The sequence below is a fragment of the Thermobia domestica genome, chromosome 7 (genome assembly GCF_964235325.1).
Source record: "Thermobia domestica chromosome 7, izTheDome1.hap1.1, whole genome shotgun sequence".
In the NCBI taxonomy this organism is placed as follows: Eukaryota; Metazoa; Arthropoda; class Insecta; order Zygentoma; family Lepismatidae; genus Thermobia; species Thermobia domestica.
Window position 1 is genome coordinate 186,412,187 of NC_137460.1, and position 27,933 is coordinate 186,440,119.

Sequence of the window (27,933 nt, forward strand, 5' to 3'; positions counted from 1 at the left end):
GAATAAGTAGGGCAGGGGTAGGAACGGATTAGCTTAAATTTAAGGAAGTTTAACCCCTTTTCATAAAATTAAAAAAGTGTAATTCCTCGTTTCTGAGTGAGTACACCAGCTGGAGCGAGCATTGTAAAGTTAACCCCGGTATTTTTCAACATTGTTAACTTCTGAAACACAGTACTTTACTTTTCATGCAAGCATTGCAATGCATACAACTTAATTTACTCACAATACAAATAATTACTTTTCTACGAGGTATATGAAATAACACTTTTCATTTAGCTTATTTCATACTGAAAAGATACAATGATAAATTGAATTCTGCAAACTGTCAGCGTTCTTCTTTCTTTCTTTCTCCTTCATTAAGTTTCAATGGATGCCCCCGTCTTCATAGGTTATGATAATCTCAAATGGTTGTTTCCACAAATTTCCAATATTCTTCAAGACAGGTGAAGGAGTATTTCGGGTAACACACTTTGTCATCATGAGAATTCCTTCCTCTGTATAGAATTATCTTCTTCAACATGATTGAATATAACAAGGTTTTTTTAAAAAATAAATTTATATTCCTTCCATGCAGTTTTACTATACGGATCTACAAATCGTAAAATGTACAGAAAAATTTGGAAAAGTTTGTAATTTGTAAGTTTGTAAGTCGAGAACAAAAAATAACAATCCCCTGCGTGGCTTCTAACCCGCTTCTCCTACTACAAGGGGATGGTGGGAAGTCTTTAGCTTTGCCCCCTTCCGATATTTATAGTTTGTTTTTTAAAGCTACACATGTGTCTATATGTTTGTGACGAAATATTAAAACATTGGTACTAAAGAAAGTTTTTTTTTTTTTTTTTTTTTTTTTTTTTTAAGGTGAGAGTGAGATGGCAGGGCAGCCCAACAAGTTCAACAACGTTGAGAGTCGAACGGTGATGAAGTTCCTCTTACTCCAGGGAAAATTGCAAAGACGATCCATGGTGAGATGCAACAAACATTGGGGGTCCATGCACCTTGTTATGCCACAGTGAAGAACTGGGTTGTGAAATTTAAGACAGGCCATTTTGGCACTGAAGATGACCCCCGCCCTGGGAGACCATCCATAGTGATTGTGCCAGAAATCATTGAACAGGTTCATGAAATAATTCTCACAGACAGACGAATTTCTGCTAAAAGTATAGCAGAGGACCTAGGTATATCCCGTAAACGCGTTGGTGTCATTGTTCGCGATCATTTGCACATGAACAAACTTTCTGCCAAATGGGTGCCGAAATGTTTGCAAGCCGATCAAAAGCGTGCAAGAGAGGTTTTGAGCTGTTTTGAGCAGGAAGGGACTAATTTTGTGGAACGTTTGGTCACGGAAGATGAAACATGGATCTATTTATATGATTCAGAGACGAAGGAACAATCAAAAGAGTGGCGTCACAGTGGTTCACCGAAGCCAAAAATTTTCGTGTGCAAAAATCAAGTTCAAAGGTTCTTGCCAGTGTTTTTTGGGATAAGGATGGGGTAATATTTGTTGATTATCTAGAACAAGGTAACACCATAACCGGAGCTTACTATGCATCATTACTGGAAAGACTTCACTCAGAGCTGAAGCAAAAACGCCGTGGAAAGTTGTCCCGAAAAGTTGTCTACCTTCGAGACAACGCATCTCCTCACAAGAGCAATGTTGCGATTTAAAAATTGGCTAGCTTAGGGTTTGAAAACTTGCACCACCCACCATATTGACCTGACCTGGTCCCATCAGAGTACCATCTATTCCCAAATTTAAAGAAACACTTGAAGGGGCAAAAATTTGCCACCATTTCTGAAGCAATTACAACGGTAAACTCATGGTTTGACACCCAACCAAAAGAGTTTTATTTAGAGGGCCTAAATAAATTGCAGGCCCGAAGCAAAAAAATGCGTCGAATTGAAGGGAGAGTATGTTGAATAAATCCATCAAATAAATTTAATTTTGTCTTATTTTTCTTACTAAAGCTAAGAACTTATCAGCACCCCCTCGTACTACTACCAGGGGCGGATCCAGGACGTACCTCTGGGGAGGGGGCGGTGGGTTGTAATACTGCCACTTAGAACTACTTTTAAATTACTCCAAACTCTGGAATGGGTTTTATTTATACATAAAATAAGAGTTACCTCTTCTGGGGGGGGGCAAGCGCCCCGATCACCACCTGGAACCGCCCCTGACTACTACTACTAGGGATGCACGCGAGACGCGAGAAGTCTGAAAATTTTATGCGAGACGCGAGACGAGACTAAACCATGCGAGACGAGACGCGAGACGAGACTCAGTTAAGTCTCGCACGAGAAGTCTCGCGAGATTTCTCGCAGTCTCGCAACATTTATGAATTACATGTAATTATATATTTAGTGATTTTACATTTATTGAATTTTCTAAGTTGAGCGTTAATGCCTCCAGGAACAAAAAAGTGATTGGGGCAATAGACATTTTATGAGATTTATTATTATTCAAGGTTGATTTTCAGAATTAAAACCTTCTTTAGTTTCTAAACAACATTAAAAAAGAAAAGCTTTGTAAATTGGAAATTTATTACAACACCGATTTAGGACTTTATTTAGCGACACAAACACATACACGCGGGCGCGCACGAATACATGAACTTGTTTTTTGGTCTGAAAAGCGAATAAGACTCCCTATTGCTGCAAAATGTGATATTTCTGTTGTTTCTATCTTTTTCACATTACTACTAGCGATTAATGTTGGGGGATGGCGGGGAAATCCCCTCTCGTCAACGTTTATACCGGGTCCGGCTCGCAGAAATAACATGATATTTTTACATGGAATAAGTATTTTCTTTCTATATATTTATCAAAAACATCCCCCTCTAGTTCGGAAGTTTAATTCAAACACTGGTTTGGTAGGATGGCCCTATAGGTTTAATGCGAGATGGTAGGAATGGCCCTATATCTGTCAGTAATTTTATTTTCTAGATATGGCAACACTATATAAGTTGAAAGCGAAAGTTGATAAAATGCGATAATGCAACATTGCTACAAGCGCGAACGAACCAAAAGAATTGGGTCTTATTGTGTTGTGAGGAGTTCTTTTGTTGTCTACAAGCGCTTTTGGTGGTATAAAAACATTTTTATAATGGAAAATCACCTTTCAAGGAAACGACCAAAACGTGTAAATGTTGATAGTGGCGACGATATTTTAGAAGAGCCAAATATTGCTGGAGACCTCTAAGCTGGAAAACAATGTTGGATCCAGCAACAATTTATGCTGGTTTTGTTGTAAATTATGCTATTAACCCTTTGAGGATCCCATGGTACAATCTGTACCATACGGGGTGTTTCATGGTACATTGCGTTATAACTCTCCTATTTAAGCTTTTTCGTCCGGTTCTTTTTTTTTTTTCTAGTCCAGAGGCATTGTAGAAGACCTTACGTATGGTTTCACACCTTCCTGCGTCGAGACATAGGAGGTGATGACGTCATAATTCTAAAATATATAAATTCTTTTAATATTGCGGGGCCGGTCTATGTTCATTATTTTTGGCGGGCTTATTTTTACACGTAGAATATTGAAATTTTGCACAAACATTCAGTCCACCGAGTAGTATTTACCAGATTTTTTCAGCTTTCTGCGTTAAAACAGGGGGGAATCCAGAGGGGCAAAAAGTTGAAAAAAGGGATATTTTTACCAAAAATTCCCTTTCTTAGCGATTTTCCAGCCTTAGATACATGATGGAGACAAGCAAATAGTACCGCCTGAAGGCAGTTCTATTCTGAAGAGAATGATGTGCGACACATGACCCTAGGGTAATTAGGGAACTGTCAGGGAGTTTTTATGAAAATGTACTTCTGTATAGGGGAATTTTGGACATTTTCGGTATTATTTTTTGCGGGCTTATTTTTGCACCTAGAAGATTGAAATTGTGTACAAACATTTAGTCCACCGAGGAGTATTTACGAGATTTTTTTCGTACTTCTGTGTTAAAAAAATGGGAGTACAAAGGGGCTAAACGTTGAAAAAGGGAAATTTTTATCAAAAAATCCCTTTCACGAGATTTTCTCGCCTTACATACACGATGGAGACAAGTGAATGGTACCGCCTGAAAGGCAGTTCTATTCTGAAGAGAATGATGTGTAAACCATGATCCTAGGGTAATTAGGGATGTCTCAGGGAATGTTTAAAAATTTCCCTCCGTATACGGGAATATGTTACATTGTCGGTATATATTTTTTTTTGGCGGGCTTACTTTTGCACCTGGAAAATTGGAATTGTGCATAAACATTCAGTCCAATTAGTAGTATTTATCAGATTTTTTCAGATCTCTGCGTTAAAACAGGGGACCCAGAGGGGCTAAAAGTTGAAAAAAGGATATTTAGACCCAAAAATCAGTCCAATTAGTAGTATTTATCAGATTTTTTCAGATCTCTGCGTTAAAACAGGGGACCCAGAGGGGCTAAAAGTTGAAAAAAGGATATTTAGACCCAAAAATCCTTTTTTTCGGGATTTTCCCGCCTTAGATACATGATGTAGACATGTGTCATACCGCCTGAAAGGCAGTTCTAAGCTGAATGGAATGATGGGCGAAACATGACCCTAGGGTAATTAGGGATGTCTCAGGAATTTTTTTACCTGAGATCATGGTGTTTTACGGTAATTTGGGGCATGGTGGGAATTCCTGATAAAATTTCTTCCGCCCTTACTATTCAAGATAGAAACTTGAAATTTGGCACACACATTTAGTATACCAAGTACTATTTATCAGATTTTTTATATGGGTACGTTCACACAGGGCCGCTCCAGAGGGGCCCAAAGTGCGAGAAAAAATTCCCTCCGTAATTTTCCCTTTGACATTATTTTTCCCGCTACTGGTATATGGTATGAGCATGCAAGTGGTACCATTTGAAAGCCAGCTTCATTCTGAAGAGAATGAGGTATAAACCATGATCCTAGGATAAATAGTGACGATGCAGTAGCTGCTTAAGTCTAAAACATAGCAAAAAAAGCCGGGTACCGGAAAGGGTTGATTTGTCGAAAATTAATGGTCCAGGAATCAAATTCCAGCACAACTTTTCTTTTAATTTGGAGGGGACATAAGTTCGGATACCATGTTGAACTTTAGGTTCCATCTCCTTAGGATGTTATGAACATTCATCCCATGGAAAGGAATGGCAAACCACCAAGGATTCAGCTTGCCAAGGGACTTTTAGATCAAATACCTGCCTTCGGACAGAATATCACATCATCATTCATTAACAGCCATAGAATAACACATTGCAAAATTTTGACCAGAATATATGCGAGACCATGCGAGAAAGTCTCGCGCGAGACGAGAGTCAAAATTTTATGCGAGACGCGAGACGAGACCAACATTTGAGGCTGCGAGACGAGACGAGACTTTTCCATTTCTCGTCTCGTCTCGTCTCGCGTGCATCCCGAACTACTACTACTATAGATTCGTACATTAAAACTGCACATGGATTCCTTTTTATGTTATTATCTATTTTTTAAAATTCAATTATTTCATTTTTAAATAAACTTATGCAATTAAGTAAAATGAATCATATAACGAATTGCCTTCTAATTGTATGATACCATGATATAGGCTAATTTTTAAGCAAAGGGTCCCATTCCAAGAATTTGATTTAATTTTTGAAGAAATAGGAAACTATTTGATTGTAAGAAGCTACATTTAAATAAAATGTGGTCAAGGGTACCTATACTCTTATCACACTAACAATGGTAAGTATCCTTTTTCTTGATTTGTAATAATTCTCTGGAGTGAAGTTCCAAAAAGTATTCTATAATATGTAATTATTTCTTTTCTTGGCAAATTATCACAGATGCCGAGAAGAACCCTAAAATAGGGGAAGCGGGAAAGGTCAACGAAGGGGAAATGTTTTTGAGGTGTGGTTTATGCTTACTCCGGGTAGTTATCTGTGTGCTGTTCCGTGGTGTAATTTGAAATCCCCGTACAAATGTAGGGCGAGCCCATACCTACGTCACATTCCTTCTGCTAGGGTTCTTCTCGTCATCTCTGAGCTGTACAGTCTCCGGGTTTATGGGAATGATTTCCAGCTGTTTCCCAATAAAAGTGTCCTGGCTTTCTTTGTTATTTTGTTGCCAGCGTGATATTGCAATTAAAGCGTGTAGACCTATAATATAGAAATAGCTTTAGTAAGGAATTTTAATGTAACTTTGTTTTTCGTCTTTACATGCACTCTTTGCAACGGTATCAATACGTTCCACGTATCTAGGTCTGTGCGAGAGTGCATAAAATAGAAAAGTATGGAGATTTTTCTTTAAGCCTTTGAAATAAATGTTTTATACTTAAAAGGGTCCATGTTACCTTTGCATTCCAATGAATATTCTTCAATGCTTGTAACACACGGTGAGAATCTGTACAAATACAAGAAACAAATTATGTTGTTGATATCAAGGATGTTATAAAATAGAGGATCTGCCGATATGTATCTTTATCCTATTAAATTAATGAAACCAAAAAACAACCGAGCATCGGCAAGTTTGATTGGCTACTCTCATTTTCGCCATCGTCTGATTGGCTACTTTTCTTTCCGCCATGATTGTTGGCTCAAAATATTGCAATCTTATTGAGCGGAGTGGGCAGAGTAGGGGTGGCGAAACTGTGACGTTTGGCTTCAAGATTTTGTTGTAAGGGCAGATCCTATATTTTATAAGATCCTTGGTTGATATATATAAAGGTAAACAAGAAAGTCCTGTTTCTTTTTCACATACCACCTCCGAACATCGATATATCACCTAAGACGTACCTGGAAGATAAAATAACAACCCCCATCATCATCGACGACCTTCTGCCAACGTTCTGGAGGGCGATAGATTCCATCGCGGTAGAACTTGATGGGCTGTGAAGCAGGCACGTAGCCAGGATTTCGTGAAAGGGGGAAGGTCCGTGACATGAAATACTGTGGTCATCACACCAGGGGCTCGATCATTCTAAACTATTTTACTGGAACATATAATGGTTCGTTATACAGGATTTCGTAACGGAAGGGGGGGGGGCGTGACATGAAATTCTGAAGGCCAATTAGCTCGATGAATCTAAACTACTTTACTAGCAAAATATATTGGTTTATTAGGACAATAAAATGAGGATATGTTGGTAAGCATTTTAATAACAAACTATGAAGAAATCTCGAGTAAAATAACGACAATAAAAAAAATTGAAGAAGATTTTGTTTACAATATTTACGTCCTTCCTCTGCTTATTCAAATATAACAATTTTCCTTTCATTATGACCTCAAATATTATAAAGAAGTACATATTCACTATTATAAAAAATACATACTCAATAATGTCTTGTAAAATATTTTACAACATTTGCGTTTCTTTGTCTGTTGAATCTAATACTAACAGAACTTTCTTTCCACATAAATTTTTGTTTTTATTATTTCGTCAACTACTGTCGGTTCCAAATGACAGTTTAAAGGATGAGTAGAAAATAGTTTTTGAAATAACATGTTTTAGCAGAAATTTTGAGAATTCCGTAACTTATGTAGAAATTCCCTGACTCTTCCAGGATATCTCGCTCACCTCGTCACCATGTATTACAAGTGATACAAATCTCCTCATAAGAAAGAGTAACCAAAAGCTGCCTGTAGTTTTTAATTTTTAATGCTGATCCTTCTTTTTCTCAATTCATTTTGTTTCATCCTTCCTTATTTTTTTCATTTCTGGTCTCGAAGGGGGTCTGCAACCCCCTTGGCTACCTGCCTGTGTGAAGCGAAGAAGGTATCAAGTGCATTTTGCACCTCTACTAGGAATTTGAACTGGCGTCCTCGAAGGTGATTGTCCAAGGAATGGAACAGTGATAAGCGGACGGTGCAATATCGGGGATTATGGTGGATGCAATGGTGTTTCCCATCCAAGGTGTAAAATAGTGTCCCGGCCCATCCTAGCCACGTGGAGCTTAGCGTTGTCCTGCAACAAGAGAATCCCTTTGCAATTCAGAAGTTCTGACTCCAGAGTTTTGAGGTTTTTTTTTGGACACTGTTCAACTGCTAACAGTATACAGTTGCATTGATGCTCTGACCAGCTGCTAGCAGTTCCGGATGCATAATGCTCCGCACAGTCTACCAAACACACAGGAGGACCTTCTTCTGGTGCAGTGCTGGTTTCGTCTATTTTGGAACTGGTTCATGGGATACTAACCGATGATGTCGACACACCAGCTGTGGAGCTTCGTACAGGATCTACTTCTCATCACATGTCAACATCCTGTCCAGAAATGGCTCCTTCCTTAGACGAGACAACAAAGAAATACGGTGTCTGCTCTCCTTGTCTTTTGGCCCAGAGTCAAATCAAATGGGACACATTAACCCAACTTATAGTGCTTTCCAAGTTGATAGAGGTGCTACCAAATGGTTTCTCCAGTCACACTGAATTGTAATCCCAGTTCCTCACGTATCTGGCGAATATTCGCTTCAATTCCTGCCTGAAGATCTTTATTTTGTATATGTGTTGATTTTCGGGCACGTCGTGCGTTTTCGAGTGTTTCGTCACAGTCATTAAACTTGTTAACCTACTGCTGCACTGTTCGCGTAGTCACGACACCCTCACCAAAGGCTTGGCATATCTTACTTCTCCCTGCAGCTTCGTTTAACCCCAGTTTGAACTAGTACAGGATACTCGCCCTTATAACGCTCTGTGGAGGTCCCATGTACATCCTGTGTTTACGCAAGTTCACGGTGTAATTGAACTGCCACAATCAGGTAATATGTAGAATATACCCACACCAACAACTTATCTTCGCCTTTTCTCAATTCGCATTCAACTCACGGTGTGAGGGGTCAATGGAACACAGACCTCTACAGAAAGCGATAGAACTTTCTTTGTTACCTTACATAATAAAGCCCGGCGGATAGCAAAAGCTTCTGCTTCAAAAATTGATAATGATAAAATTAGTTTATAAGTATATATCAAAGTTATGTTTTGTGAAGCAATGAATATTGGAGCTCCCACTGAAGAATCTGGGTATTTAGATGTATTTTCAGAGTTGCTAATTGCCATCCATAGCAATAGCAAAATCAGTATTTCTTCTTTTTCTTAACGCCACAAAAGCGACCCCAGAACAGGCAACACCCTCTTATCATGATAAGATGGTGTTGGAACAGGTCACATTAAGCCATAGTTTCAGGCTACATTAAGATACGGGAAAGATAGCCACGATTACAAAATAAAGCGCATTTTACACGGTCACAGAAAACTTCAACATGAGACTTGTTCGTTCAAGACTATTTAATGAAAGTGACATAAAATCTGACGTCACTTTTGTCTTGAATTCGTCCTATAGATTTTATTTCTACCCTTTTCTGAACAATCCAATTTAAGCCTGTTTAATAGCTAATCTTCGCCCTAATTGCAGGAAAAGACAAGACAACTATGTTCAAGGACAGAACGGTACTTGTTAAATTTATATTTTTATGGATCTTTTCCATGTTTATATGATGTTCGAAGTGGGCATTATCAAAATAAATAAAGATGAACATCCGCACTTGAAGAGGTTATGTGTGCTCTTGCCGATAGTATACATGAATTACGTATTTGTTATTTTTGTATAACCATAGTTATTATTAAAATTCTGAAGATGTGATAGATGTCAATATTAACTTGAGAATTTATTATACAGGAATATAGGCTAGGTTTGCAGAGAAAGTCAGACTCAGATATGGGCACTAATCCCAGTAGGTAGAACAAAATAATATAGTCATTGGAATCATGTTCTTTGCTTATTTTCCTCTCTTTTCGCATTCTCTTCTTTAAAGTAAGATTTTCGATACCATTGCATAAATAACATAATTAGGAATTCATTTGATGCAATAATAAAATTTTTGAAAACGGTTCGGGTAATTTTTCGTGGGTGCTATTCTATTATACGTACTTTTAATGAAAAATAATATGAAATATCGGAGTGGAAGGGACGATTTTTTTCTGAGCAGAAGAGACGTAACAAGGGGAACCTGACCAGGTTCAAGTCTCCCTCCCCCTACGGAGAACTACCTGAAATAGAGACATCAGCTAACGTCACACAATTAACTTTGCCACTCAACTTACGGTCTCAGTTTATATCTACACTCCTTTTCTCCATTAAAGAGAGTTAATCAAGCGGAAAATTAACAAAACTTATTATTCAATTATTTATCCAAATTAATTGATAAATGAACTAATTCAATTTTTATGTGTAAAAATTCATGCTCATATTAAACTCCAATTTCATGCTTTCTAATGTTCTATTTCTCGTTGACTTCACAAGAGATCAATATCAGGTATTCTTTTACTTGCACGTCAAATATCGATCTGTTCTCAGCGAACAATTGTGAAAAAAATGGAGACATCAAATAATTTCACATAACTCTTAACTTATGCTGCTTAACTTATGATCCTCAGTTCATATTTACATTTTTCTTTTAAAATATTTCTGCATATAGACTGGAAGTCTTAACAACTGAAATAAATTCAGTTTTTCTGTTTTACGGAATTATCCATCTTTCGTTTTTAAAAGATATTTTTGTTTTCCGTTTCTTGGAAATGTTTCGTTTTCAGTTGTTCGAAATATTTTTCGTTTTAGAAAAATTCATTTTTGGAAAAAGTGTTTATCAGAAAATGTTCATCCCTACTCCGTACCTGTCTTCTCAAAAATTCTGTGTATAGCAACGCAACGTAAAAGAAAGAAAAAAAAAATCAAAAATTCAATTTAACTCTTATGCTGAATATCAAGAATTTGCGTTGTGTTGATGCAAAGGTATGTGTCCTCAATCATTTACACTTGGAGAACTCACAATCCAACCGAAACTTGTAGGGATCCCTTAATTTACTCGGAACACCGAAATTTCTTTGCACCAAATTGTTACATTAGTGAAGTTTGTCTTATTTGGCTATCTTGTTTTCCGGCTTGTTTTGTTTTTGTTTCTATGGCGGTACGTTGGTGTCAGAAGTTCTAGTTTGTGTTTAGGGTAGTGTTATTATTTTCTTTTTCAATTAATATTGCTGAAACAAAGTAGAAGATTGCAGTTTAGTATAACTGACATAACAAACAACTAAATGTATTGCTTATTGTTAATATTGTAATAAATAAATCGAAAATGTGCAAGGTTTAATACAAATTAGCAGTATAATTATTATTATTATTATTATTATTATTATTATTATTATTATTATTATTATTATTATTATTAAATTTTATTCTGATAAATTTAGTGCTCGAGTAGGCATGTTCATTTTACACAAATGTGACCCGATTTATTTACGTATAATATATCAATGTCGTGTATATTCTAGTTCTGAATTGGTAGCGGAAAACCCTTGTCTAAATTACTCTTACTAGCTGTTGTGAACATCAATAAGGCGGTACTTATGAATAATAGTCTGTTATAAAAATTGTAATTTTACGGCTAAAATGAGTGAGTTCATGTGAAAGAGGATTCATATTAAATTCCATTTTCGGAGGAAGTTTTCACAGTGTTGGTAACCAGTATTTTATGTACAAGTGTAGTATTTGAAGTGTGAAACAATTATAGGGGAAGGTTCTATAACACAGGTCCTCCCATATAGGTTAATAGCGAGGTTGGTTCTTTTCTGTAGCAAAGTTTAATATTTAATTCACATAGTATTGCCGAGCGAGCGCCAGCGAGTTAAGGCGGGTTAGAACCCCGCAGGGCACGTTGTTTTCTGCCTTTATTACAGCCAAGTGTAAACGAATGACTAATGAAATTAAATTATGATAAAGTTTTTGTTCTGTCCCACTGGAAATCGAATGCGGGACCACCTACATCAAAGGCGCACGCATTAGCCACCAGACCAGTGAACAGCATATTCCTTGTTAAGTTAAAGTTGATACTCAGTACAGAAAATTACTAGGAAGTTAAAGTTGTTATTTTAGACTCATTTTACGAGGGATTTATAGTATCAATAATGCAATTTGCAATGCATAGTAGTCATCTATTCACAGTTACCACAAATTAAATATTTAGCTTCGAACACTGGCAAATATTTTTCTTTATGTAAAGATGTTGATAACTTAGGCTGGGTCCATGACTTTAATTTCTTAGGATTTTAACATTTTACGACCCTGAAATCGCTAGGTTTTAATTCACGATGCTGAGTTACCGTTAACTTTATTCCTGTTATTTTATAGGTAGAGTTTTCGATTAAGTGGTGTTTCCTTCTGTAAATGATAATCTAGTGCATACTACGGTGTTATTTTCTTGGCATGTATCAAAATGATTACGTACAAATAAATAATATGTCTGCAAACTCATGGGGCCAAAAAGCGATTATTCAAGCGAAAAATACGCACCAGTCTGCGCTAAGTAATCACCAGAAGCAAAATTTGTATCTATTCCAGTTCAGGAAGAGTGAATCTGATGAGCTTGTGCGAGAGTGCGTCCATAGGTTGTAGGTGCGATGCCACGGAGGGTATACACATAACCGAAGATTTTTCTTGGAAACTCATATTAAAACTTTCCTAGCTATTATTATTTTAGGTAGAGTTCGTTAGTTGATATCCCGCTAAAATACATAATATTTCATTTCATTTTTTAGTTTAGCGTCCCTTTCAGCAGCGAGGCTATATAAGATATGAACATACATCTTAACATGGAATCCAAACCACATGATCTCCCGCCGCGAATCGAACTCAGGTCTGCAACGTCAAAATCGCGTACGCTACCTGCTTAGCCACGAGGGAGCTGAAATAGAATTTCATCATTCTTGTTCCACTAGCACCGACTGAAATGTCTTCAAATCATTCTTCATAAGAATCGAAAGCCCCACTCAACCACAGTAACGATAACTTGGGTCATAGATGGGATGAGATCATTTCGAATTTTAAAAAAGAAAAACTAATACTTCATTTTATTTTCGAATTGTACATATATAGGGAATGGGCAAAAATGTGGAAACATTTGCTATAAAAGAGGTAGCTATTTCAAATATGATTTCCGTCTGAATGGTAAATGTCGCTATGGTCACCTGCACATCCTGTAAGGTATACAGCCTGGCCAATCGAACAGATGGGGCGATTACAGTTCAGCGATCGGACCTGCAGGGTACCGTTAATCATGTCTGAGCTGACAAGAGTTTCAAAGAGGGTAAGTTGTGGGTGCGCTTATGGCGGGAACTTCCGTGGCAAAAGTAGCGAAAATGTTTGATGTATCAAGAGGCACAGTCTCGAAGATCATTACTGCCTACGAGTGTTCCGGGAAAACTGCATCAGCGAAGCACCAGCGTGGACCCAAGTGTGTCTTGCGTGACAGAGACAGACACACATTGAGTAGGATTATAACCAAGTAGTAGATAATCACGGCGCAAAAAATACAGCTGAGCTGAATGCAGTGCTTACAAATCGTATTAGCGTCAAAACAGTCAGAATAGAACTCCACAAGCAGGGTATTCATGGCAGATCTGCAATTCCCAAACCACTCATGACTATTGACCACGCTGTATACGGAGACAGTGGTACAACACCCATAAAAGCTGGACAGTGGAGGACTGTCATCTGGTCGGATGGTCTTCCTTTACGTTGTTTCCAACTGCTGGCCGAGTTTACTTGTGGAGAACGTCAGCACAAGCGAACGATACAGACTGTCTGTTACCAAGAGTGAAGCACTCGGTAGTTCACGGATGACTTGAGCAGCCATATCCTGGTATTTTGCCGGACCCATCATCACCCTGCATGGATATGTCCTGCCAAGAACTACGTAACCATTTTGAGTGAACAGCTGCATCCCATGGTGCAAACTTTATTCCTAGATGGTAATGCCGTCTTTCAAAATGACAGAGACCTTGTTCATACAGCTAACGTCGTCCACAGGGTTTGAAAAAACCCGGGTATTTTTGAAAAAACCCAACCCACCTGGGCCCATGTGGGTTTTTTCGGGTATTTTCGGGTTTTATTGGTTTTTTTCGGGTTTAATTGGGTTTTTTCGAAATATTTCAATCTCTTTGGGGTAAAAATGTTAAAATATGATTTACATTTCATGTGTGTCATTGTCAGAACTTGCAACAACTTTCTATTCACTGTTGTTTTGAAAAAATTGCCGCCATTTTGAAATTTTATATTGGATTTCCGAAAAAATCTATACAGCAAATTTAGAATGTCTTGTGCTTCTACCCTCAAAATATCAACTTTAAAAGTCCGAAAATTGCACATTGTAGCATGGATACCCACTATTTTAAAAAATGGCCGCCATCTTGAAACTTTAGGCCGCCAAAATATGTACAGCTAATTTAGTCTCTCGTGCTTCTACTTTGAAAATTTTAACTTGAAAGACCTAAAGTTGCGCTTTGTAGCGTGGATATCAGCAGCGGCGGAAATTTGTCTTTAACATTGGGGGGACGGGTAAGACGGTATATATACATGGTGGTAGGTAACTCCACCGACAAACTTTGGGAGGTGATTCCTTATATGAAACGAAAGATAAAAGTTCTGATAAACATAGGTCGAGAAACGTCTCCTTTCAAAGTTATGAACCGCCGAAAATTCGAAAAATCATGTTTCGAAAGCTCTGCCTTAGAAACTATAGGACCTATCCCAAGCGGTTTAAGGAATTACACAGGAACTAGTATGCGATCTATCTAAATATCCATGTTCTAACATCCTCCGTTATCGGCGAAACGAACGCGCCATTAGTACTTAAAGGATTATCCCTATACCTCAACTTCCTTTTTACAGTTCGTTTTGCCGATAACGGACCACGGTGGAACATGGATATTTAGATAGAGCGCATACTAGTTCCTTTGTAATTCCTTAAACTGCTTGGGATCGGTCGTGTAGTTTCTAAGACAGAGCGTTTCGAAACGTGAATTTTCGAATTTTTTGCGACTCATAACTCTGAAAGGAGACGTTTTTCATCCCATGTTTATTACAACTTTTTTCTTTCATTTCATTTAAGGAATCGCCTCCCAAAGTTTGTCGGTGGAGTTACCTACCACCCTACCCATGTCGGTCCCGGCGTCCTCCACAGGGGACAAAAATCAGACTGGCAAAATTGAAAACTGTTTACAAGGGATGATCCAAATATGATCATTTCCTGTAAACAGTTTTCAATGTTGCCAGTCTGACTTTAAAGTTGTAAAACAATAATAATATCGTCTATTTTGTCCCCTTTGTGGGACTCCGGGACAACATGGGTAGGGGATCAGAGTTGTCTTCAACACTGGGAGACGGTCAGATTTGAGGCTTATTCTGGGAGGTATCAATTTCATCTCGCTTTCCTTTGTGACAGTTGGACATAAATCATCACATTTCTTCCTAAAAGACACATTTCCAATCGGATTATTGAGGGGGACAGTTCCAAGATTGTAGGGGGTATGTTCCCATCATCCCCCCGGGATTTTCGCCAGTGGATATCAGCTATTTTTAAAAAAAGCGCGCCATTTTATAATTTTACGTTAGTATGCTGCCAAAATCTAAACAGAAAATTTAGTGTGTCTCTGGTTTGTATCCTGAAAATTTAAAAGACCGAAAGTTGAACACTGTGTGGTAAAGGCAGACAAACTAACAAATGTAGATCGAGTCATCCTAGGATCTTCAGTGACGTTCGCCAAATATGAATACCAAATAGCTATATTAACTTAAAACAAAGACATAATTCATCAAAATGTCTTAAATATTCTATTTTTCTGTCTATTTTGTTTATTTTTCAACATAAAATAAATGGTCTTATTGTTGAAGTTCACTTTCGATCCTTTGCGTTCAATTGCGGGAATTTCCCGAACACCTCTTTCACGACGGGTTTTCCCTGAAAATGCAGCTTGCTTCACTGTACATCGAAACTTCCATTAATACTGAAGTTTGAATGCAGCACTTGAAATAGTAAACATTACGTAGTCTTCGGAGCTCCGAGCATTAAGCTTCTTAATTTTGACAAGAATTTTTACGTTATTGCTAGTGTTGATTCTACAGAATGCTTATCTGAAGGCTAGCAACAAATGACTGAACTTAACTGTTGTTGGAAAACCAAATTTTACTGAATACTTTTGTTACCATCAAAGGTAAGAAATAATATTAATAGTTTTACTAATGTATTTACATATTTACTGTTAGTACCGGCACCTAGGACCTTAAACCCGTCAACGTATGAGGGATAACGTCCCTCGGCGGCGCCGAATCAGGAAACACACTATTCACGGAAAGTATTTTCTAAAATATACAATTGCTTACTTTACTTCAAATAGGCTATAAGCATAATCCGCACATTAATTTGTTCTACAATTATCTCAAGCTAAGGTGAGGTTTTTTATTTATTTATTTATTTATTCATTCATTCATTCATTCATTCAGTGCATTTAGAGCTTTATAAATTTCTTGTGTTGAATATTGTTGTCTATCTTAACATGAAAGCGTATAATTCGCCCAAAGAAAGTTTAAAATCTGATAAAAGTAACTTTCAATGTGATCACCTTAGTTATACCAATAATACACTAACAAAAAAGTCAAAAACCCAGGTGGGTTTTAAGATGGGTTTTTTTCAGGTGGGTCCAACCCGAAAAAACCCGGTGGGTTTTTTCGGGCTGGGCCCACTTGGGCGAACCCTGGTCGTCCAGGACTGGTTTGACGAGCACGAAGATGAAGTATCACATCTACCATGGCCTCCACAATCGCCAGACCTCAATATCATTGAGCCATTGTGGTCAGTTAAAGACCAAAGTTCGAGCTCGCTACCCATCACCGTCGTGTTCACAACAACTTGCAGCTGCTTTGGTGGAAGAAAGGTACAACATTCCTTTGACAATCGTATGCGACCTCTATTTCTAAATTCTATGTCGACTGCAGGCCGTTCTGTGTGCAAAGGTAGTCTTACTCGCTATTAGTAAAGTTAATGTGCAATTTTTCAGGTGTTTCCTTATTTTTGTCCATTCCCTAGGATATTCAACTCAGTACCAAAAAATTTAAGAGACGATTCCTTATATGAAACGAAGGAAAAAGGTTCTAATAAACGTGGGTAGAAAACGCCTTTTTTCAGAGTTATAAACCTCAATATGTGCGAAACATGGCATTTTGGAACACCCTGGTATCCGTGCAATGAATACTCAATACTTAAAAGTGTATCCTCGTACTTCAACTTAGTTTATACAATTCGGTGCACTGGTATTCGGAAACATAGATATTTAGGTAGAGCCCTTGTGCCTATGTAATTCCTTGATCCGCCTCCGAAAAGTCTTATAATTTTGAAACTAGGGTGTTTCAAGACATCATGTTTCACATTATTGGCGATTTATCACTGAATGGAGGCGTTTTCTGACCTGTTTTTTAGAACTTTTTTCTTTCGTTTGATATAAGAAACCAGAGAGAGGAAAAAAGATCTTACGATTTTTAAGGGGGGGGGGAGACATGTAGATTAAGGATTTACATATAACAGACACTGTTTCACATTGTAACGTAAAATAATTTTGATTTGGAACTGAGACAGTTACATTAGAAACAATTGCAACACATAAAACACGAAAATTACAATTTCTTGTGGAAGATCATTTGGCTCGTATTTCACGTAAGCCGTAGGTCCTCGTTCATGTAACATCAGTGCTGAAAAGAGAAGCTAAAGTCAAATCCAACCAACCAGGTATATTACTCAAATCTATTTTGTCTTGTAACTGAATTTTAGTGACGATTGCATTTCTTAACAACCCCACATCATTCTTTGTACGTTCAAAAATATTTATAGGACATGTCGAAATTCACGATCACTGGAAGTTAAGCTTTTATTAGTTCACAGTAGCCTCTGTTCCTGACATCAGTATATCACGATCGATCGAGTCGATGTTCACAGACGAAGGCTAAGATGATGAAAGCAGGTTATTCATAATCATAAGGTTGGTATAGATCAGTGGCGTGCCGTGACTTTTCTCACAGGGGACTAGGTTCAAAGAGAATGTGTGCTGTAGAGTGGAGGTCCTGAGTAGTATTGTTGACACCAAATAACACAATTTATTTGTTTCTGTAAACGCTTGTTCTACGAAGCCTCTTTCTTTCAAGAAATGGATAATTTCAGTCACAGTTCTATTTGAAAAATCTAAGAGTCTGTAAACCTATATTAATTCACTCTGCAAATTGTTAAAATTAAAAAAAAAAAAACTCCCGTGAATTGATTTAAGGTTCAAAAACAAGCAATCAGGAAATCGAGATTTCATGCACTGAAAATTCTTTAAATCTAACAGCTCAAGAAATTGTAACTCACTGAGATCTTGAAATCACAATATCAATAATGTCATTGAAGAGAAGCATATATTTAATTTCTGTATCTGTTGAATCATCTACTTTACGTCTTTTATTAGAAGGTTCCCGTTGTCATCCAATTCTACTTTTCTATAAGTCTTCAAAATCGTTTCTTGCATTTCTAAGTTGAGATACCATCTTTTGTAATTTTTGGATGCAATATTTCACATCCAAGGTTTTACTTTAAAGAATGTTGAATAGTATATCCGTGCGCGAAAAAAAAATGACTGAAAACTTTTAGTAGAAATGCAAAATCGAAATCCTTCAATGATAACTCTCACATTTTTCTTTTTTCTTTTTTGTAGTCATGAAAGCTTCGGTGTCGCAATTATCTGAATCTTCTACAATGTTCTCAGCACACCGTAAGAGTTCTATTTGATTTTCATTTACTGCATTCACAATTTTGGAATTGTAATTCCATCTTATAGAGGCAACCGTTGGAAATCGCTTAGTTACTTCTGATTCAGCAAGCGCGTTACATGAATATGAAAAGAAATTTGGAATGCCACTTATTCTAAAAGATATTTTACATTCCTTGATGTGATTAACAGACTGTGGAACAACGAGATTGAGTCTGTGATGATAGCAGTGTATGGTGAGTGCACTCAAACACCTTTTCACAAAAGATTGTAAACCGTTCAAATGTCCAGAAAATGTGGCAGCTCCATCCATAGCCTAGTGCTACAAGGTTTTGCTTACAATTAAAATGAGAGAGAATTTGGAAAGCATGCTCACTTAGAGCAGTCGCAGTGCAATCACTAGTAACATCTGCAAAACAAATACATCTTTCATGAATTGCCGTCTTTCACATACCGATTGAATGTTGAGAGATCTTTGCAATGTCCCTAGTTTAGTCCAACATTATTGCTGTAAGAAGTGCATTGTTTATTTCTGACTTAATTTTATCCAGAATTACTTACCAACACATTTAATAATATCATTCTGAATTCTGTTTGATGTTCCTTTAAACACTCCCATGCTGTGAAGATGACAAGTCAACATGGGCGCCCGAACGAGAGGGCAGGGTGGGTCCCGGACTTTCCTCTGGCTCACGAAAATGTATACGTAATATAGCAAACCACGTATATTAAATACCAGACGCAACATAGCAACCATGGAGATGGGCCCCTCCCTAGAAAATTTTCTTCAGGCGCCCCTGCAAGTCCATTTAGTGTCGTACTTGAAAGTAACTGAATTACTTCAATATAATTTCCCTAATTGACAGAATCTTCCTGTTTGTAATGACTTCTAAATGATAGCTCTTGTTTAGCCATAAAACAAGAGGAACAAATCAATCTGTTCATTAGTTCTCGGTTTGAATCAACTTCTGCATTGCTTGCTCAATTGAAAATCAATTCTGGTTTTCCGAAAGTTTTCAATTTAGTTATTGTATACAGGTGTGAATAACATTTTTCTTGGCGCAACTTGGGTTTGTGAAAATTGTTCATGTTACAAAAGCCATCATTATTCCACACGTTCTTTTCTATGTGGAACAGAGTAAAAGGCCAGCAATACAGTTTGTTTCTTGTCTTACATGCAGTTAACTATTTTGAAGAAGCAAAATAATCCGTTTTGATATTATGTATATAACCTTTCATTTTTGTCTGAATGGAAATGCTTAAAGTTGTTCTACCACTGGTTATTATTTGTTGCTTTTCTTGAAAATTAAGGAATCCAAATTATACCATGAATAATTGGTCCAGAATACAACACTGAAACGGCCGATTCCCACCCCTACTGTCTCCTGTACCAATTGAAGTAATATCACTGCTTGCGCCATCGTTTTGCTGCAAGGGACTCGGTTTCTCAAACGAGTCCCCTTCCATACTTTATTCTTTGAGTCATTTTCAAAATATATTAATAATCTAAAAAGTTCACACTTCACTAGATCTCTTAAAGTGTCAAGATTAATACTGTAAATTTAATAGCGTTAAAACTATTAACTGTAAAAAGCAAACGAGCATTAAATTCGCTTACGACAGAACGCCCGTGCTTAGAGCTTAGACAACATAATATGAGGACTAGGTGGCTGGATCCTGTTCCCTTCCCCGAGAAAAGCCGATTAAAACCCGAGCGTTTCCGATCTCAACTTCGCTGTCACAACCAGCATACGGGCGCTGACTATAGTTGTGTCAGAACAATTGAAATAGTGTTATTTTACGAAAATAGAGAAATACAAACAATGTTTTCGTTTTCTTTGGTATATATTTATCACAAAATACTTTAATTAAAATGCCAGGGGACTAGCCTAGTCCCCTAGTCCCCTTGACGGCACGCCGCTGGTATAGATAGGAGGTAAAAATGCAACTTGTCTCTCTAAGTGCTAAGTTACATCGTTGTTGTGTTGTTAACAGTTTGTGAGAAATTAGTTCCTATAATTAGAAAAAAATCGCGCTGACAAAATCATATAAAAACATTTTTAAAATGTCTGGACTATGAATTCTTTTGTTTATTTGTGAAACGGAAGGAATTGTTTTACGGAGAAAATGAAAACATATAACGTAAAATGTACCAGAAAAACGTAAAGCTCACGGGAAGAACGTGGCAACCCTATTTGAGCTGTAGGTTCCATCTTTCACAGTCCCGTTGTTGCATAAAGACGATAAGGCCAAACAAACTTATTTCTATCCATATATAATCTATATAAATAAAGCGAATCTATTTACCCGCCCCTCTCCCCCCCCAAAAAATAAAACAACATGATTTTCCCCTATCCTATTTAATGCGGAAAAGTCATGAAATTTTGTTTCTCCAAAGTAGTAAACACTCTGATTTAGAGATAAGTAATTGCTAAATATTGGGATACGCTAGTTAGGTTTCCTTGGTCGAGTTCCTAAACACTGGAAAGTTATTGAAAATAAATATGGCCAAGAACATTTCTACAATCAACAAAACTTCCAAAATCAAGATCAGTAGATACCCCGATGGCAGAACTTTTCTTTGTCTTTGTGCGATGAGCTTTTGTAAGTCAAAAGTTTTCTGCAGGGATTCTGCAAAAATTTTCTGCAGAAGAAACACTTGTGATTCTTAAAAATACGCTTTACGCGACGTAAAAAACAGTTCAAACTCTATTTATGCAAGTAGTTCGTTCATTTAAGACATCTACACATAACAGGCATATTTTTATACTTTTCTGTTGGCTATTTTTTTACTCCTCTGGCAATTTTTCTGCACAGGCGAGGCAAATTTTCTGATCGCAGATCGCGGCATGTTCTGTTATGGGAATAGAAACTTTAGAATAACAAGCGGTATTTTAAATCAAGGCTAATGTGAGGTGAGCTTTTCTACGCAAACTAATTTGACAAGTGTCATTCCATGTCCCCATTTCAACCGTTTCCATATCTAATGGAATTTTGGAAATAGTTTTGTAGGAACGTGGATGATTATGTGTGAAATGTCAGTTAAGTATAGACTGACCAGACGTTCCTGGTTTACCGGGAGTCCCGATTTTTCACTAACTGCATCGAGAACATTTCTCGGTACTTCTGTGTCCCGGTCTTTAAAAATGGTCACTTCACTCGAGAAATATTTTGACGCGCGAACGAAATTTGACTTCAGTTTGGATCTGCTGGATAGCAACACAAGCGGTGATGAAAGTTATGTGTGTTAAGAATCAGTGATAGCGAGCTGAAAAAAAAAAGAAAAAGAAAAAAAAACCTTCGATTGAACGTGCGACAGAAGCACATTTCATTTCATATTTCTGCAAGTTTTTGTTTTGGAGGAAAAATTATAGTATGGCCCGCAAGGTATAATGAATATAATCACAGAACTCTGCAAATGAAAGTTTCATGAAATGTATTAACCTTAAAATCAATGTATTTAATAAGTGAAATCTCCATAAGGAAATTATTAAAGTATAGTGAAATGATATAAAAGACTTTAACTCAGATAGCAGATAAAATTTTCTTTCTTTTTGTAAAAGCGTCTTCGTCCTTGTACAAGGATGTAGAGTAAAAATTTTTATATTTTTGTTAATGTCAGAAATTAAAATTTAATTAAAAGAAAATACATTTTTAAAATGTTTCTCTGCTTCTACGAACTTGATTTTTCTTTATACTCAAACAATGCACGGATTTGCTGTTAGATGTCACTGCGCATCCACTATTACGTAATGACAAACAAATGTCCGAATCGCATCATACTTCCTGTTAGATGTTGTTTTGAAAGAGGAGGTATAGTCACAAATAAATGGACAAAACAAACCGAAAACTCTTTTCTATATTTTCTTGCACTCAGTAGGAAATTCACTTTTGCTATTATCAAATTTCTTTAGATGCAAGAAGAATCAATTGCCGGAAAAATGTAATTAGACCTACGACAAGAGTATGGGTAATTTTCATAATGTTTTTATAAGCTCTGCGAACAATCTCTCCAAGTATGCGAAAAATATTAAGGAAAGAAAAGAAGTCAAACAAAACTGCTAAAGTAAACGAGGAAAACTAAAACGCCCAGACACAGAAAATAGTTGCGGGATCCGATCAAGATGATTGTCCGATCAAGAAATCGTGGTTAGCACCACTGCTGTAAGACCCTCCGAGCAGTGTCTCAGACAACAGTAGAACCACAGCAAAGCTATTCAAAAAATCCCGCGAGGGAACGTGTTTGTAATAATCTGCTAGAGAGACTGGCCTCTCGTTTCAAATATGTGTATATAGTGTTTATCTCGAGTCTTCGACTTCGATTCGATATGTAAGACAAATAACGATCAGAAGCATATGGGGCCCCATTCCGTACCAAGTTTGCATAATTTTGCGGATCACAACGCAATGCAAAAGCTGGGACAAGCAATTGTAAAGGTGCTACACCTATTGCAAACTAATTCCCATTTTTGTGTTACGTTGACTCAAACCTGTACGAAATGAGACTCGTGTTTATTAGGACATCCCCCCCCCCCACATTTGCAGAAGTGAAGGAGAGAAAATGCTAGAGTGGTTGGAGGATATGAAGTTAATAGAATTCCCTGTGTCAGTGGTCTTTTAAAAATTAATGTGTTATGAAGGAACGAAAACCAACGCTTGTATTGAAGATACGAAAGACTGTGAGAAAGTTCTGCATGTATTGGTATGATAAATAATTTGGAGTTGTTGCCATAAAAAGAGCAGCGTATGAGAAAACATTAAATTGATTCTGTTTTTAAAGGAGAATTAAGTGATATACAAAATAACTTGATTAAATGCATGTCATGTGTTTTGAACAATATAATTAAAGACAAAATTTATGGTAAATGTTTCCCTCAATACAAGTAGCCGAAACAGCATATCGTCGGCGGCAATTCAAAACCTGCTATGTGCATTTTGCAGGAGAAGCGAAAAACAGTATCCTGGTTAGCTTTTTGGCTTTATAAAAGTGATGTTATAAGTAATATTTGATGCTGCACGTAACTTGATACCTTTTCAAGTAACTTGAGAAGGTACCAGTTACGTGCAGCATCAAATATTACTTATAACATCACTTTTATAAAGCCAAAAAGCTAACCAGGATACTGTTTTTCGCTTCTCCTGCAAAATGCACATAGCAGGTTTTGAATTGCCGCCGACGATATGTTTCTTGTGAAGCGCAGATAAGTGTGATAGCGCAATATTGTCTGAATGGTCAAGCATAAGAAAGATTCCTAAGGTTCTTCGATGTGTCACGTGACAAGTGCATAAGGTATGTTAGAAATCATTGTTGTGATGGAACTTAATGCAGACAAAAGCTTGTGTATCAAACGTACGATGCTGCGCCTTAATGGCTGCTTCAAAAGGAGGTGTGCAATATTATGCGAATGTCCGTATGCATTATTTATATATTGTTACGTCCATGGGTCGAAATTGGTAATTACGCACAAACGGTGCAAAAACATAAAACATATATTAGCGACTTTACTGCGATCCATTCGTTTTTTAAAGGTCAACAAAGAACACTGAGCTATTGAGAGAACATGGTTTCATCTTCTTCGCCCGTTCGCGCACAAATGAATAAATTAAATTTCATTACGGCAAATTGAAATCAACTATGAGTCACATACGGAATATTATAATGAAAATTGAGATCTGGAACAATAAGTTCTGCCGGTGGTCTACAATTACTTAAATTCATATGAATTTGTCTTCTTGGATTTCTGTAATAAAATATTTGTGTCTACCGAAAATCTGTTTCATATTTTGCAAAAGGAAATGTACTTCTGGTGTCACGCTGTGCCACAAAGGAGTCATGCAAATATTGTCTGCGTTTAGAAGAAACTGCATGAATTGTTAAGTTATTAGTTCGTTGCAGTTTGACCATAAGGAAAAGCAAAGCTTAAAAGTACTCCTACGGAATTTTGGATATATGTGCAGTTTAGACGGAAATGATATTTCATTGATCTGTTCTCTTCGGAATTTGTAGAACTACCTGAATGTGAACAGTTTTAGGATTACAAAAGTAATTTTCTTAGGAGGAAGCTAAAGAATCTTCTTAAACTGCATCCCATTTTTGATGGTAATCAGCTGTTGAATGAACTGATAGTCATATACTACGATGAAAATAATTATCTTAGACGTATTAATTTACTTCAGTTTAGCCTATCACATCAAACTGCCCGCAAAAAATGTACACAAAATGTCTTAGCTTGTTACATGTGCGATCAAGTATTCCAGTTACTACACATCATGTGAGACAAGTATGGTTACCCTGAGGAGAATTAGAACATCCCAAAGGAATACAATGAATAACGACAGACGTAGTGCTAGCTTCAATCGCTATAGAAATGAACTCTTAAGGATATAATATTCGCGAGTACAGCTTTCACGTATTTGATAAGAAGAAAACTGACAATTGGAATTAATTAGATGATATAAATAATCTAGATGATATTATTATTATAACATTAGACCTACCATGTTGAAACTGACCCTTCGCCACTGTTCTGCAGAAACACAACTCTATAGATCTTGATCCTGCCTGCGATCCGTAACAAGATCATACTAGAGGATCCCTAATTACTAGAGAAGAAGGGCATAACTGTGGGACATTAAACTAGAAATTTCGCTTCATTTCTTTAGTCGATGACTGTACTATATGTCATAGCGTATATTAAGATTATGGTGTCGGTACAGCTTGTTCCAATAAACCATGTTTCCAGAAATGCATTGTCAGTTCAAAAAATAAATAAAAAATAATAATAAAGGACTTTGTTGCTTGTTTTAATTATTCAGTTAGGTAGATTTGAATTACTTCTGTTATTTCTTAGGCACTTTGGCTGACTTGTCACTTTAATTGAAATACATGCTTTTACTTATTAGAAAAGATACCTTCAAAGCACCCCCAAAAATGGTAGGAGATAAGTCGGAGAAACTGGAGGATGAATCTGCAAATGACTCAGAACAAGATCAGACGTCGAAAGCATCGGAACAGAATTCATCATGTAGTGAATCGGAACAGCCATCAGCAAGTGTTTCAGAAGATAAAGGAATTAAAATAAGGGTAAGAAGACATATTCATTACTCTTTTTCTTTTTAGATTAAACAGTTGCTCATTACTTGGCTTTAAATGGAAATTGAAGGAAGAGACCAACTTTCAGAAATGAAGAGCAAATATGATCATATGCAATATGATTCCTGGAGTTACAATTTATCTATAGATTTTTCACGAGGAAATTTGTTGTAAATCATAGTGCACTTTTTTTTTTAGCATCTTTTTTGACGTCATTTCAGATGGTTAGGTAATGAGCTAATGGTCTCTAGAAATAACCGAAGCGTAGCCATTTCCTGCTTTTTTCTCTTTAGAGGGAATGGTCAAGAAAACTTCGCTTACATTTACCAAAATGTATTTTAATAAGTAATTGTATACCTATGTGCAAAATATTCTGAGCACATACTGTAAGTCTGTAACTCCATTTTTTCCTCCATATAGTAGTGATGCATCGTCTAGAACCACTTTCGCCAGTTCAAATGAAGTACATTATTTCATTAATTCGATAATTCTTTATCCAATCCCAGGTCAAGTGAGTTTGTAGTTGACAATACTTGTTTGTGGACTTTCTTGAGATTCCTCCATTCCCTCCCACATTCTCGCCAGTTCTTTCATAATCATTCATTTTCATTAATCGTCCTCATCTTTTAGCGTAAAGAGCATAATTATGGTACGTTAAGTAAAAAATAAAAAAAAATATATAAAAAAAACTATCCTGTTCTTGTATAAACATTTTTATATTGTGTTTAAATTGCAGTTTCCTTCCTACAAAATACAAAAGAACCTTGTTGATTTCTGAAAGTTTATTATTGAAATAAGTACTTCATAAATCATCTCTAATTTTCTATTATTAGGAATTATTTTAGATATCAGTAGCATTATTTTCTTTCTGTACCCCAGAAACATTAGGATTTCTAACTATCACGCTCAATTAAAAATAAATATTTGTATTGTGGGTTAGCAATGAATAGTTTAAAAGTAAATAATGTTCTATTTTATCCAGTTTGCAAGCAGTGTTCGAAATATTACATATTATTATGTAGTTTGTGATGTATTATTATGTATTATTATTAATATATACAACTAAGCGAATTGTACACTTGCACCAGTACATAGCTTCAAAAAAGTAATGTTCATAGTTAGGATAGTGAATATAGGCCTATATAGTTCCCGCTGACAATTGAACTAAAGTTGGTTCATTTATTTAGTCAGTTTTGATTTTCTTTACAGTGGTAAAGTCTTCCTTCCTTGGTCGAATTTCAAAAGGCTTAAGATTGTAAAAATTTTGCTCCAAGCTATTGTCATCCTAAAGATGGTCCTAATTCACAATGATAATTTTAAAATTTTTGATACTTAAATATGTAATTTTTATATAATTATTAATTTTGCACTTTCGGTGTTCTAGGAGTTGAATCTCGAAAAATGCTTAAACATGGGTTGCTTATTTTGAGTTAGGAATTTATACGCTGGATCTTTAACTTCATCACATTACTTCTTTAACTTTACCAACTCCAATTTAAACCTATTTCACTTCATCTTTTGGGAAATTAATTTCTCTCATAGCCTTGGGAGCTTAATTTCGAAAACCAAAGACCCTGTTCTTCTTTAACACTGCAGTGGTCGCGCGTTCTACTATTGTAGAACAAGTGTTTTATTTGTACAACCCTGATCAATTGGCAACACATTCGAGCATGAGCGGTTATGTACCTTTCTGCGCCAACCTTCTGTACATTCTTGCCTATTTTCAGCGCTTGTTCTTGCACCTGCTCCGATTTGTTAACATGATTCATTAGTGTTCTACTATTGTAGATCGCGCGACTATTGGCGTACTAGTTTGTTTCGTATTAGTAATTTATTTCGTTTTACATGTTCACGTTATTTTTGCGGAATACGTGCATGTATATATTTTAAAGGTCAGAGTATGACAGAGAACAGGCGCGTCTTTCGTTGGAAGAGGTAGGAAGTGACTGTGAAAGTGTATTTGGAATTGAAGACAGATAAGCTCGAGGAATATTTTGTTGAAGAAACAGTTAAGTGCAGTGATAGCGAAGATGTACGAGACAAAATACCGGAAGAAGAAGAAGAAAAAAAAACATTGTCATGGGTCCTCATACACAACCTTCTCTCGAGACACGTGCGTTTTGTATTGTAGAGATAAAAATGTAGAACATTCTCACTGGTACGTAGATCCCATAATGCCAAGAAACTCACGAACTCCCAACTTTTCTTAGGCTTGGTCCACAAGGCATAATTTTTATTCCTAATTGGTGATGAATTGATCATGAA

General features: G+C 36.6%; 3 protein-coding genes across 4 annotated transcripts in view; 2 read left to right on the top strand and 1 right to left on the bottom strand.

Moving 5' to 3' along the window:
* LOC145690615 (uncharacterized) overlaps positions 1–717 on the bottom strand; it is a 28,599-nt gene extending 27,882 nt beyond the window's left edge. The window contains exon 1 of one of the 2 annotated variants that reach the window (XM_081765677.1): positions 239–717. The gene's annotated coding sequence lies outside the window, so the exon portion shown is untranslated. Of the gene's footprint in view, positions 1–223 lie in introns of both variants that reach the window. The other variant, XM_081765676.1, reaches the window with a different exon arrangement.
* Positions 718–967: 250 nt separating this feature from the next.
* LOC145689443 (protein GVQW3-like) lies at positions 968–1,495 on the top strand. Its single transcript, XM_081763599.1, has one exon. It carries the CDS (start codon positions 968–970, stop codon positions 1,493–1,495), a length of 528 nt encoding a protein of 175 aa, XP_081619725.1.
* A 9,373-nt stretch (positions 1,496–10,868) lies between these two features.
* LOC145690616 (uncharacterized) overlaps positions 10,869–27,933 on the top strand; it is a 36,936-nt gene continuing 19,871 nt past the window's right edge. The window contains exons 1-2 of the mRNA XM_081765678.1: positions 10,869–10,954; positions 25,479–25,659. Coding sequence (XP_081621804.1) covers positions 25,507–25,659 — 153 coding nt within the window. The 5' untranslated portion in view covers positions 10,869–10,954; positions 25,479–25,506. The remainder of the gene's footprint in view (positions 10,955–25,478; positions 25,660–27,933) is intronic.